This window comes from Amphiprion ocellaris, chromosome 16, assembly GCF_022539595.1.
Source record: "Amphiprion ocellaris isolate individual 3 ecotype Okinawa chromosome 16, ASM2253959v1, whole genome shotgun sequence".
NCBI lineage: Eukaryota > Metazoa > Chordata > Actinopteri > Pomacentridae > Amphiprion > Amphiprion ocellaris.
Window position 1 is genome coordinate 8,801,123 of NC_072781.1, and position 14,744 is coordinate 8,815,866.

The following is a 14,744-nucleotide window of genomic DNA, read 5'->3' on the forward strand; positions in this document are numbered from 1 at the left end:
ATAACTCAGAAAGCCGCCTTCAGGAGGAAATGACATCATGTGGAGCAGGTCATGTGATTTGGAATTAACACACTTCCTTGAGAGGTGTTTTTGTAATGGGGAACTTAGTTGAAAGTGATTTCTCGGGCACATATGCAATTTGTTATTTTCTATATAAAATTTGATATCTTGCCAAAAAATTGTCGTGATTATCTCAGCTTAATAAAAAGAACACAATCAAAACAATTTTTGAATAAGCTCATTTTATTATTGCTTTCTAATTATAAGGTGGTTGTTTTTAAATTCGGATGGATATTTCGTTGACATTTTAGTGATATCCAGTCATTTTTTTCATTAATAAGTGATTGTTTCCAAAATAAATAATTATGGAATTTGTAAAGACATGATAATAATGAATATATAAAACATTCGGATCTTTTTTTTTTTTTTAACTTTTACTTTTAGACACTTAAATGAAAATACTTTGAATTCTCCTCAGTACACTTGCATATGGTTTATCAGGGTACAGTAGGTTGCTTTAATCACCATGGAAAATTTCCAACTGTCCTCGGATTTTTTGTCTGAGCTGCTTCTGTCTCTTTGTGTCAGACTGACTTCATGATGTTGAGATCAGGGTTCTTTTAGGGTCAGATCAACTGCTGCAGGCAATGTTTCCTCTAATTTTTCCTGAGTCTGAGCAAACACACAAACTCCCTGAGCGTCCCTTGGACCACTGTGAGCAACATCAGACGTGTGCACTGTGGTCACACCAGCATCACATCCATTCAAGTTACATGGTTCATTAAAAGAATCAAATTACAGCATTTACATTTCTGTTAAAACACTTTGTCAACAGGAGCCAGTTGAAGGCTGCAGTGATTTTAGTGACACGACAATGTATAAGAGTGAAGTTATTGAATATTTGTCTCTCTTTACTGTTGCAGTGGTTTTGCAAATTGCAGACGGACCCTGTTCACTCCATAGACACCAATGTTATTCCTGTAGCTTGAAAGACAGCTACTTTTGATAAAACTGGGCTTGTAGCACATTGTCTGCCTTGCAACAATGGGAAAGAGGCACCGTTTATGTTTTGACAACCTATATCTAATGAGTTATTGATGCTGGAAGTCCGAATCTGTGAATATCTTTCCAACTTTACTGAACTTGGGGCCACTACCACCTAAGGAGTGATGTATTTAATTTTGAAAAAAGCATTTAGCCATACTTAAAGCTTTAAGTGCTTTAATAACACGGAACTAAAAATTTTGTATTGTTTTATTATCCCAGGTTCTGTCTGAAAAGAGGTGGCATCATTTTTAAACAGTGAAATCAAACCAACCAGTGAGCAATACTGGATTCTGCAAAAACATAAACAACTTTTTTTTTTAGATCTAAATCTTATCTTAACACAGTTAATGTATTAACTTATTTTTTTGTGTATGCATGTATTTATTGATTTATTTAGTACTGTTAACATATCAGAGTTCTGAGTGAATTTTTCTTAAGATAGGCAAAGGCCATTTATTGATTACATATAGGCTGTTAAATGTTTATTAAAAACTAAAAAGCATTTTAAAAAAAAAACAACTTAGGCATTTATTGAGTCACTAAAATACTGTAGAGTACAGACCACATCAGCATGATTATAAGCATCCTCTGGTAAATGAACAACCAGATACTGATGTCTCTCACCATATGGACTTCAGGAGATGACTGGGGGATGATAAACTGTGACCTACTGGTTGGGTTCTCTCTGTTCTCATGTTTCTTACATGTTTGTCCCCTGACAGCCGGGTCCTAATGTTTTTTGAGCAACACACCATACTATGATGTTTTTACAATGATGATTCTACTATGGAACCAGTTTGACATGTTCAGGTGTTCTTTGTGTGAAAACTCAGAGATTTCAGGTATCAGAAGGTGGTTTTCAACTTTCTTTGTTAACTTTCTGCTTCAACTTTAAATTAAATTTCCTTCACTAACCCAGCCCTCTGGACTTCCAGGAAGCTGTGTTCCTATTGGCTGTCCAGGTGGCTGCTTGGTGTTATCAGGAACACCTGAGCAGCTTGGTATTATCAGGAACACCTGAGCAGCTCAGTGTCTTCCTGCTTTATTTAGCTGCAGACAAACATTTCCTCTGCTTCTCTTCACCACTGAACCGGGTTTGGCTCCATTGTTTTAGTTTGTTCTTTAGGCATTGGCTTGCAGCTTCCAGCAGTAAAATCGTCTTTAATGTGTTTCTTGGTGTGTTTTAGGGCTTTGTATTGGATAGTTGTCTTGGTAAATGTGGTTCTTTGGCCACAGTTAGCACATGGTACTAATGTGTGCAGTGATTAGTGGGTTTGGTGCACCTGAGTTGTGTCTTTATCTTGGCTGTAGTGAGTCTTCAGAGGTTTTTGGTCAGACACATTCTGTGTTCTTGTTTGTGAACCAGTGTTGGTTGTCCAGAAGGTAAGAGTTCCTGTCCTGATTCTCTGTTCTCAGAGGTTCTCTGGTAGGCTGCAGGAGACTTTAGCATTTGGGTTGTGCTAGTTTGGTTTTTGTATGGTTTCATTTGGACAACTATCTTGAGGCCCCTCCATGTGGTTTAGTGAGGTTTTCTGCAACAGTTCTACAAAGCAACCTGCAGCAGAAGAGACTTTGAGAGTTTTTAGGAAGTTCTGGAGACCAGACTTTAGAGCAGCAGAAACATTTGTCAGCAGTTTGAGCAGGAGAAGGTGAGCTTCAGAGTAGAAATGAGACGGAAACCTTCTTGACCCGTGTGGTGAGGTCCTGTATCAAGAGTTTGAGCAGGTTGTGAAGAGTCTGTAGTTCTTTGGTCTGAAAGCACAAGAACAGTCGACTCATTAAAGGAGAAAACAGGAGATATTGTTGGTTCTTCTGTCGCTCTGCAGTTCCCAGTTTCCTTAGACTGAAGATCAAGTTTATATTTTAAATGATTTGCCATGTGAGCCCAAGAAGACTTCAATAAACTCCCTCCATCCCCTGGACACAACATATTTTATTACCATGTTAAATCTTTTTTTTTGTTGGTTTTTGAGTTTTAATCATAGTTTCAGCATAGTTTTTTCTCTTTGCTTGTTTAGTTTTGTAATCTGTGTGAAAGGTGCTAAACAAATAAAGCTGAATTGATTAACTGAATAATTGAGTAACTCATGACTGTGGAAACAGAAATATTTTCATTGTGATTTAAGGGTTTGTTTCATTTTTAAGGTTGGGGTAAAAATCTTGACAGAAAAAAAAGATTAAAGAAATAAACTACAGTAAAAAAGCAATTAAATCAAAGGAAAAAAACATTTAATATAATAAAACTTTTAAAAAGAAAATTAAACATTAAATACAATTAAATTATATTAGACAAAATATTTAATTAGATAATGAAATGGAAGATACAAAGCATGTAATTATGAAATTAAAAATTTTTAAACAAAAATATTACACATTAAAGATGAAATATTTTAGATAAACATTTAAAAAATACAATCAAAAAAGAATATTACACAATTAGAAAAATACAAAACATGTAATTAGATTATTAAACCTTTAAAAGTCAGAACATTTAATTAAAAAATTAAATGTTTAATTAGAAAATTAAATCTTAAAGACAATAAAACTTTAAATAGGAATTAAACAGAAAATACAATGAAGCATTAAAAAAGAAAATTATACATTAAAAGGTGGTAAAACATTTAAAAAGAAAAACCTTAAAGATTTAATCGAAACATTAACTATTGGGAAAGAAAAGGAAATTTTTCAAACAAGCTGATAAAACATTTGAAGAAACAACAATTAAACATTAAAAAGACAACATTTTGAAATCAGATCAGACATTAGAACAGAATAAAAGGTGAGAAAAGAGCAAAACTAAACATTTAAGAAGAATCAAACTAAAGATAAAACCTTTGAAAGGGCACCAGTTAAACTTTAGAAAATCAAATTAAACAGAGGAGACAAAAAAATTATCAAAAGACCAAAAACAGATAAAGGCCTGAAAGTGTTTTCTAGTCTGAAATGAAAACATCAAGTTGTTTCTTCAAACATTTCCTCTTTCTATGTTCTTGGTTTGATTGTGGATAGATTTACTAAGAACTCATTTCAGAAAACTGCTTTCCAGATAAAGTCTACTAGTAGTTGAAGGCATTTATCAAACTAATGTTACCTTCTGATCCCCACAAACTTTACTGTTCAGTGAAGAGAATCAAAGTTTGTTCACAATTTCTAAAAAACCCACAGGTGAAAGTCTGAGAAGAACTCAGATGGATGGTCTAAATGTGAAATCAAGACTCATGGTCACAAGTTTTAAGGCTTCTGTTAACTAGAAAGTTCAAACTAACAGAGACGTACTGAGAAACTTTTAAAACTTCAGCCCTCAGACTGCCTAAAGGTTCAAACTAACAGAGAACTGCTCAAGAACTTTTAGGTTTTCAGTCGTCAGACTGTCTGAAGGTTCAAACTAACAGAGAAGTACTGAGAAACTTTTAAGATTTCAGTCCTCAGACTGTCTGAAGGTTCAAACAAACAGAGAACTACTCAGGAACTTAGAAGATATCAGTCCTTGGACTGTCTGAAAGTTAAATCTAACAGAGAACTACTGTGGGACTTAGAAAATTTCAGCCCTCAGACTGTGTGAAAGCTCAGGTCCTGAGGACTCGGGAGGTGTGGAGGCTTTGGAAAGTCTTGGAACTGAGGGTTCCACCCTCCAGCACAAAGGCTGAAGTCCAACCTCCTGAGAAAAACGGTCGAGTCGAGACTCGAGTTAAAAAAAAACTCGAAAACGACAAAAAATAGATGATAAATGCGCAAAAAAAAGAAGATTTAGTATCTGAGCGAATAGCTCAGGGGAAAAGAAGAGTGACTACCAACTGGAAGGTCGCTGGTTCAAGACCCACCACCGGCCTTTTTCTTTCTTTGTCTTTGTCAGAATTTTGAGAAAATTTAAGAAGGGACTGGTCTTGAACCAGCGACCTGCAGCTCCATAGGCAAATCCTTAACTCACTGAGCTACAGATCAGATAAAAAAACATAATTTCGTCGTCCCTTTGTCATCGTAGTTTCAAAGTGACCACACAGGCGGAGCCAAGGCGGAGTCTGGGTGGAGTCAGGGCGGAGAGTAGGCGGGGAGTTGGGTGGCGGCCTCCCCCCCTCTACTCCCCCACCGCCCACCACACCTTCCCCCGCCCGACGAGTTCTTCGAGTCTCGAGGAGTTCCTCGAGTCTCGACAGGTTTTCCCGAGTTTCTTGAGTTTCCACGAGGTCGGAGGCAGAACAAGTTGTCATGAAGAGGTGTTGAAGTCGGCTGGGTAGACTGACTTTTTACAGCGACTAGAAGGAAGACCACTAGAAGAGCAGGTCTTTAACCACCATCCATAAAATCCATGGAGTCGCTCCAGAGAAATGAAGGGAGGTCAACTTTTATCAACCTCCATCCAGATGTTCAACTCGATATCTTTGAGATTTTTAGCACCACAAACCTTTAGTATCACACTTTATTATCCTTTATTAGGACTTTCATGGAATCCACCAGCAGATATAGTTTTTGTTGAGAAACTTTATTCTTGTCGTCGTGGGACTGCAGTATTTAAAACTGTTCCTTCTATTTGACCTCATGTTTATTAGTTTTAGTGGAGAAAGTTATTTTAGTTGTCAATTAGTCTCTTAAAAACTAAATAATAAATTGGATTAGTCAAGAGGTTTAAATTTCTTACTTTGTCATATTTTAAATATGACAAAAAATATAAAAATGAAGCATCTTGAGACAATTTGACCTGTAATTGGCATTATATAAATAAAATTGAATTAAAATTGTATGTATCTTGTAATGTTGGAGTAATTCAGCCATATATGCTTTTCTTAGTTTTGTGTTTTTATGGGTTTTATGGTTTTATAGTAATCAAAAACTGCATTGTTTTGTTTATTATTCTGCCTGGAAAGCACTTTGGTCTTCTTCTATGTTGTTGGAAAGTGCTCTACAAATAAATTTTTGATTTTGATTTGATTGATATATGTTAGAAAACACATTTTCTTTCTACATTAATCTGTTGTTTTCTCTAGTAATTCATTTCTTGTTTTGGTTTATAAAATGTCAAGCCCAAATTTATTCAGTTTACGGTCATAAAAACCAAAAAGATTTACATTCATGATGCAGGAATCAGGCAGTTTTTCACTTTTTATCTTAGTTTAGTCAGAAAGATAGTTGATAATGTGTGAATTGTTGCAGTTTGTGAGCCGTAGAAGGTTTTAATCTTTGGGGCCGAGTGTCAAAAAACATTTAGAATACAACATCAACAAAGCACTCAACAAAGGGAAATCCAACTTTTGCATGACAATGTCTAATTAAAGGACATTTATTTCCAACGTAAATGTGTGATATTCATCCTCTGGAGCTTTCTCTTCACATCGTCTTCCACCTGGACTGGTTTGGTCGGAAGCATGTGCAACAAACATTTGAAAAACTGCACTTTAACATCAATGAATGACACTGAAGTTTAATCTCTACATAAATGAGACTGAGTCTGAATGTGCTGCTCTTTCATTAACTCCTAAGTTTAGGGAAAGTTCAAACAAAAGAGGACAGTTCAGATATAAGTTGAGAATGAGCTTATTTTGAACAAACATCTCAGACTTTCTGAGCTTCAGTGCCTCTAGCAAGATAATTTAACAACAAGCAACTCAAGAGATTCAGAAGTTGGAGAGAGTTAGCTTTAGCTGAGCCAAAGAACATGTGGGACGCTAACCTAGCAAACATTTCAGACTTTTCTCTGTGAATTCTGAGAAATAATTTACTATTTAATGACAGAGCTACACATCTTAACTCAGTCTCATTAAAACAGACTCTAATTCAGAGTCATCCATCGATATTAAAGTGCAGTTACCCAAAATGTTTGTTGCATGAGCTCCAACAAAACCTGTCCAGGTAGAAGGCCACTTTGACAAACAGGAAGTGGAAGATTCCAAGCAGATTTATAGAAGGGGGAACCAGACTGTACTAAGTGTGGTGGAGTATAGAGGGGTATTTTGTGGGTTTTTAAGGCTGATAATGATTATTAGTGAGACATTTGGAGTAGATATTCATTTGCAGTAAATGAAAGTATTTAAAATCTTGAGTTAAACTTAGAAGAACACAAGCTCTAACAGAAAACTTTGATACGTTTTTGTTTTGTTTACAGATGTTAAGTTAAAGGAGTTGTATTCCTTACGTATAACCAATCAAATCACTCCAGAAGACAGAGCGACCACAGGTAGATAAAGGTTCAGAGCCGAAGTAGCGCCATTTTTAAATGTATTTATTACTGTAAATCAGTAAAAAATAAAATACTGATAATCAGTAAATCAGTCAGCCCACAATTACTACAATTCTACAATGTATGTCTCTTTCCTTTGACTTGTTATATGTACAATATACGATGTATATGATGGTGTTTTTTCATACCAAAGGCTATACTATGATGTTTTCTGAGAGACATACGATGCTACTCTGGTTGTTCTGGCTCTGGGCTGCTGCACTCCTCCTCTGTTGTTTTCTGGATTGTACTCAGCTGCATGCCTTCGTCCACCAGGCCTCCGTTGACTCGTCCCGCCTGCCGTCTCTGGAGCTGAAGCTGAATTGGAACAGACCAAAGTACAGTCCAATCACGATGCCAGCTGCCTCTCAAAAGGCTCCTTCATCTGGTGGAACTTCTTCTGAGGGGAAGCTGAGCTGGCCCGGCAGAACTTTGGAGATGTGTTCCAGTGGTTGGTTGATGTGTGGGGAGATAAAGAGGGATCTTTGAATTGTTCACAAAGGAAAACAGGGAACCCATTAGTAGTTTTAGTTTAGGGTGCTACTGCAGTGTGTTTTTGGGTTTTAAGAGGTGAACAGGAAGAGTTTTTTTTCATATTGATTATCTTTTACTTTGTTCCTGGTTGGAATGCCCATCAATGTCAACATGAAGTTCGTTTTAGTTCTGTTTATTTATTTTTATTTTACTAACACCCATTTGTTTTTAACCCCCTCACATGTCGTGTTGTTGTAAACTTACTCTTTCAAATAAATTCTCATCTAACCCTCTGGAAACCAGCGTTTGGACTGTTTTTGTGTTGCTCCTCACCTACTGACAGCTGTGGACTAAAGGCTATACTATGTCGTTTTTAGAGCAACATGCTATACTATGATGTTTGTTGGGCGACACGCTATACTATAGGCTTTTTTAACTGACATATTACTGTGACCTTTTTTTGTTTCAGTTTTTTTAGCAACATATAAGAATTCGAACAGTTTTAAAAGTTACTATACTTTTACTTGTGCAATGAAATTATTATTCTATGGCATTTTTTAGATGACATATTATACTCTGATGTTTTCTTGAATTACATACTATTTTGACAATATACTGCACTATGACATTTTTTGAACCACATATCATACATGACAATTTTAGGCAACATACTATCATTTTGCGCTTTTTGATCCACATAATAATCTATGTTTTTTTTTTCTTGCCAACATGCTGTACTATGAACTACATGCCACACTATGTTATTCTTGAGTAAAGCATACTATACTTTAACATTTTCTGAACTACATCCTATACTATGGCGTTATACACAGAGTGCTTTGGTTACATGTTGATTTATAATCTCGATTTTTTTCTGTTTTGTTTTTTGACGGGATTACCACAGACCTGACCGTGAACACCGTTGACACCCACCTCAGGGAGACGCTGTCTAAGATCTCAAGGCTTTTGGTTGTGGTCTTTCTGGCACGTACTCTTCCAAGATGAGCCGGGAAGTTTAACACTGATGGAATGACACCAGGTCTAAGCCGACAAACTTCCACTTCCTCCTCAACCCATAGTCTCTGGGAAACCTACATGGAGTAAGAAAATTAGACAGAGAAGTAATTAAGTCTGTACACAACATATTAAAAAGAAATCATGCTAATAAATTAAGTACAAAGAGCCGAATTCGCCAATACACTGGAGACCAGAGCTATTTAATTTGATAAGTATAACCTTGTTTAGTAACATTTCAATTATTTGAGAGCAGTCCTAAAGAACTGCCTGTAATCCCAATCATAAAATGGGTTTGGAGGAAGAACATAGATGGTAATCTGGATATACATGAGTTAGGCTTTATAACTACAATTGGTAGTATTGGTGGTAGTAATAGCAATGTGACTACTACTAGTAGTACACTCACTACTGCTGCTGATACTGGCACTGCTACTACAAATTGTAATACTATTACAAATGCTGATACTACTTCTACGACTCTAACAGCTGTTTATACTACTACTGCTGCTTGTACTTTTAGTATTACTACTACTGCTTGTACAACTATACTACAGCTACTATTAATCATTTGGTATTTGGTTGTCAAGCTGCTTGCTCGCCTTAGCGTTTTGCTAGTGGCTAACTAGTTAGCTCTCATAGACTGGGAGCTCTCAACAAGATTTCATAATGAAAAAAGAGCCAAAAACTATTCTTACCGATGAAAAGTCATTCCAAGTTTCCTTGTCTCAATCGTACGACGCAGTGTGTAACTGTATGCAGCACAGTGAGCCGGCATACTTGTTTCCGGTTTCACGCTGTCTACATAAACTGAATGCACTGAAACTTTTCCCCCACTAGCTTAGCCTCGCTGTAGCACGCAGCTCAAAGGGGCGTGTCCTATCTACTCATTCATATCTATGAGAACAACGGTGGCCGCACATAAGGACGTCTGACGTTGATTAGCTGCGTAAAAACAGTGGCTGCAGGTCTCCATATTCTTGTCTTTTCTTTATGATTCTGACTGTATGTTTAGGGTCATTGTCCTGCTGCAGAATGAATGATCAAACTCTTCTTGATTATATTTTCTGATGGAGAAGAATTCAGTTGTCAAAAATGCTCAATGGGCTTTGTTAAAGTATAGATGCACTGATGCAGCATGTCCTTCTGAAAGCACAGTACTGAAAAGTAAAAGTGTAATATTTACATCTTAGTTTGCTGTTCCCACTTCACTACATAAACTGATTTAGCATTTAGAATGCAGAAGTTTTCCTAGTAGTGGATTATTTCTACACTTAAAAGCATAAAATGACGTTTTCATTTTGTCTTGGTGTCTTCATATCATTTCATATCATATATCACTTTTAGTTCTAGTGTGAAGGATTTGGTGGCATCTAGTGGCTGAGGTTGCAAAATGAAATCGCCAAAATACAGCTTGCCTCACCTTCCTCTTGTAGAACACTGGGCTTCCACTGAAAACGTGAAAAGCCCTCTGTGGAGCAGTGTTTGGTTAGTCCAGTTTGGCTTACTATAGAAACACTCTAATGAAAACACAATTCTATTTGCCAGTGATTAGATCATTGAAAACATTAATATGATGAGTAAATGCCATTTCTGGGTCAGCGTTCCCCTGTAATAATATACACTGGACCTTTAGACTGAAATGTTCACCAGTTCAAACGTAGTTCTAAAGTATAATAGAAAATGTTAAAACCACTGGATTACAGAAATCAAAACACATGCTTTGGCTTTATTACATTTAAACCTTTAAATTTTCTGATGTGTGATCTGTTGTAGTTACAGTCATGTCAGCCTTAGGACAAAGGGACATCTTTCATGTTCATTTTCTTACATTTATCTCATTCTGAGCTGTAGCACTGTGCTATTTATTGATTTTTATGCTTGAAACTAGTTGTGTTGTTCACTTATAAAGACAGTTAACACAGAGAGCTAGTTGTAATGTTTAATCTGATGTACAACACACACACTACTGTACTGTTAAAAAAAACACGCGCAGTGTATAACTAAGGGTTTTAACGTTTAATGGCAAGGGTCAGCCCATCTCCCACAGTGAGCATGCTCAGATCAATCCTCTGGTCCTTGTGCAGCTTCTTATTGAGAGCATCCAGACTCTGAGAGGTCTGGTCACTGGGAGCAGGATTCACAACCTTTCCGCTCCACAGCACCTTCAAATACAGCAACAACAGAGATGCTTCATTCTGCTCACAGTCAAGACATGATGTAGTTACCACAGTGCCTCAGCGTGAATTCTCTAAGAGAAGCTTCTCGTGTGAGATGTACTTACATTGTCAATCGCGATAACGCCTCCTTTTCGTATGAGCTCCAGGGACTTTTCATAGTAATTGTCATAATTGCCTTTATCAGCATCGATGAACACAAAGTCATACGTCCCAGCTTCTCCGGCTGCTATCAGTTCATCTGATGAAACAGAAATGACAATTAAATTACAAAAAAATGGCATTTTTAAATCAAAAATCAGAACTGAGATATACAAAGGCACTTACTAAGGGTCTTCATGGCAGTTTGATGTTGTATATCTATCTTATTTTCAACTCCAGCCTAAAACAAAGAGCATGGATTTAGAGTTACACAATGATTTGTGGGTTTTTTTCTTCTTTAAAGAGAATGTTAGTGAAGGCTAAAACAGGAATTGATTTCACAGCTTAGGTTTGCATCTTTATGTGACACAGTTTCCTGAGCAGACACCTTTTAGTGTCCAGCCTGCAGGATTCTGTGGAGACGGACTGACAGCACCTGGATGTACAGTTTGCTGTCTGCTGCACAATTTTGCTCTGACAGAAGCAACAATCAGTGGTGCTCAATTTGCGAAACGCCAAATTCCAATGTTGTGCAAGGAATTGAACATTATGCACTTGTGTCAAAGGACTTTTACAATATTGGAAAAAAAAACACTAATGTAAACAACATATTTATGGATGATTGTTCTCACCTCTTTAAAAAATGGTTTGGCGATGTTGATGTAGGAGTCCTGTATTTCACAAGCTACAACACGTCCATTCTCCGGCATGGCCAAAGCCATACTTAGTGCATTATACCCCGTGTACATCCCTGCACAATAAACACCGATTAGATTATTTTAGAGTGTTATGATAGATTCTTTTAAGGTCATTAACAGAACCCTGAGAGTAAAGAAAGGCAGTGTGGATCTGAGCATTACAAGCAATTGAATTCCTGCCTGTAAAATCAATAATAATCAGTAGAGAATATTTAGTGTTGTAATTTAAATATCACTGAATTTACAGCATTGAATCATCTGTCTGAGGAAGTCTTAAGATGGTGAATTATCCTCTTTGAAATTAATTAATTTTATACAATCTGAAAAACTGGAGTAATAAGTATTTAAAAACACTATGGTCAGGTTGCTCAAATTCTAATTGAAATATTTTTAATGTGAAAAAAATACATCTTTTTAGACAAAGCAAAAAAGCCTGAATAGATCAGAACTGATTTCTGTCATTTTAAAATAATGTGTTTGGTCAGTCACATGATCCAAAGCACAACAATTTGAAACAAATAAGAAAAGAAAAAAAGATCTTATATCTTAAATCTTATATCATAATAACTTTTTTAAAAAACGGTGATATTTCATTGTAATATTCATTAGTAAATTAATTCCACTATTAGATGTTCTATTGCCTTCAAAATTTACTTTCTTTGCCTCCAAGTCTTCCAGTTAGTTTCACATAATCTCACCAATTTCAATAGCTTTAGTGGCATTAATCAGTCTAATGAGATTTGCCATAAACTGGGCTTGGTCACTGGAAACCATCATGATGCTCCACTGGTCTTGCAGGGTCCTCTGAAATGCAAATATCAAATAATTCAATAAACAGTACATCATTTTATTGTCTTGTCAGTAAACTGCATGTAGCTGTGCAGTTCTGTGACACTGTGCTGCCCTCTAGTGACCAAAACATGTACTGCTTAGATCCTGAAATCATGAACTGTGTTAATGATGCATTCTTTGTACTTCTAAGCGAAATACAAATAGACCCCAAAAAAAAAATAAGTGATAAATAAACTAATGGAATTCCAAGCAGGTACTTTTTAAAAGTCTTCACTGGTGTTAAATCTAGCAGCAGTGAGATCCAAAGTTTAGAAGCTACAACTTCAAAGTCACAATCATGTTTTAGCTTGGAGCACAAGACGACCAACTGGCCTTCATCTGACCTAAATAACCTGCTGGTGGCTACAGCATGTAGATTAATGTTGGCAGACGTCTGCACATGCAAAGTGAAAGTGATCCATACATTAGCTATATCCTTAAGGGGTGTGCAAGAGAAATCTGCCATTCCAGCTGAAATTACAGATGAGTCAACATATAATAGAGGGACTTTTAAAGTCCATGGGATATATCTTGCATACATTTTATGAAAAGTAAAATAACTAAAGTTTTTTTATGTTCATCATGATCATGTCTTTACAAATTACATAATTATTTATTATGGAAACAATCACTTCTTAATAAAAAAAAATGACTAGATTTCACTAAAACGTCAACTAAATAACCATCCAAATTTAATAACAACCACCTTATAATTAGCTAAACAATAATAAAATGAGCTTATTCAAAAATTGTTTTGATCATGTTCTTTTAATTAAGTTGAAATAATCATGAGGGATTTTTCTTTTTTGGCAATATAACAAATTTTAGGTGGAAAATAACTAATTGTATCTGTGTCCGAGAAATCACTTTCAACTAAGTTCCCCATTACAAAAACACCTCTGAAGGAAGTTAATTCCAAATCACATGACCTGCTCCACATGATGTCATTTCCTCCTGAAGAAAAGACTGGCCAGACTCCAAGGCTTTCTGAGTTATTTAATATAAAGTAGTGTGTGAGTCAAGTGTGGATTTATGGCATGTCAGCAGGTTTACTACAATATCTTTATAAATAACTTTCAATTTCAATTTTACTCAATTGTATATATAATATTTTAGAAGAATCTTTCTGTAAAAATGCCATGTGGTGTTTTGTTATAGGAGGCCATGTGGAGTTTAGGCCTGAAAACAGCAAAAATGTCAACTATGATACCTGTCAACTATGTTACAAAAAGTCCCACAATTATATATTGACTCCAATAATGAAAACCTGACTAAGTTTTCCTTACCAGTCTGAGTTTGGTGAGGACTGGATGCTCCCTCAGTGAGTTGTTGACTACATACTGCAGCACAAGATCTTCCCCTCCTGAACCGTGGGTCTTCCCAATTAAAGCAGACTTCCCCACACCTGATCAACAAGAAACAAAAACAGCAGCTAAAATGACCAACTGTAAAAAATCTGTGTCACCTACCAGGTCACATTTCCTCACTCTAGTTCTTTCGTACCAGTTAATACAACAATAAGTCCGACACAGAAAAGCATTTTAACGTCAGCAGCCATTGTGTCCTGAGCTCTGGGCTTCGTCAAAGAAGACATTGAACAGCTCTTTTCCTGAATCTGCTGAATCTCTCAGTGTAAGTTTTTTTTTTTTTTCCACACAGCTCCATGTATGTTTGCTTTTGGATAACCTTTGAGAGGGAAGCTCAACTTATTGATTTTTCAAAAATATTACAGAATGGGGATCATTTTTGTATGTTTAGTTCATTTAGAATGTTTCAGAATCATCTAAAATTATCTATATATTCGTCAAAGCAGGTAAATCAGGTTTGACTTTCACTTTTAAAGAGGTTGCAATGATCCAATGAAATAGTTGAAAAGCCCATTAGATTTTGATGACGATTTTTACATGTTTACAAAGGCAATAACACTTTCCAGTGGTTAAGTCAGTCAGCTCTTTTTATTTGCTGAATCCCTGAAACTCAAAATACTGCAAACAGTCCGTCAGTCATTTTGCAATCCAAGACAAGCACCCTTTGAACTGTTTCATCTGTGTTTGTTGTTCTGACTGTCTTCGCTACGCTATTACTCAGTACTCTGTATCACTGGTGTTCAGTTGAAGCTACTTTTAAGCACTTGTGTAGCTCACAAGACTG

The 14,744-nt window shown here is 36.2% G+C and overlaps 1 protein-coding gene across 1 annotated transcript; it reads right to left on the minus strand.

Moving 5' to 3' along the window:
• Positions 1-10,674: 10,674 nt before the first annotated feature.
• On the minus strand, positions 10,675-14,254 carry comtd1 (catechol-O-methyltransferase domain containing 1). The gene is made up of 7 exons (XM_023280725.3): positions 14,097-14,254; positions 13,880-13,998; positions 12,461-12,566; positions 11,697-11,815; positions 11,251-11,305; positions 11,031-11,164; positions 10,675-10,911 (listed from the first exon to the last, which is right to left on the minus strand). The coding sequence occupies exons 1-7, from the start codon at positions 14,185-14,187 to the stop codon at positions 10,759-10,761; spliced, it is 777 nt and encodes a 258-aa protein (XP_023136493.2). The 5' UTR covers positions 14,188-14,254; the 3' UTR covers positions 10,675-10,758.
• Positions 14,255-14,744: the final 490 nt, after the last annotated feature.

Coding starts and splice junctions, on each gene's coding strand:
- comtd1 (XM_023280725.3), bottom strand. CDS start 14,187: ATGTCTTCTTTGACGAAGCCCAGAGCTCAGGACACAATGGCTGCTGAC. Junction 11,816..12,460: donor CACTAAAGCTATTGAAATTG/GTGAGATTATGT, acceptor TTTATTGTGCAG/GGATGTACACGGGGTATAAT. Junction 11,306..11,696: donor CCAAACCATTTTTTAAAGAG/GTGAGAACAATC, acceptor TCTTTGTTTTAG/GCTGGAGTTGAAAATAAGAT.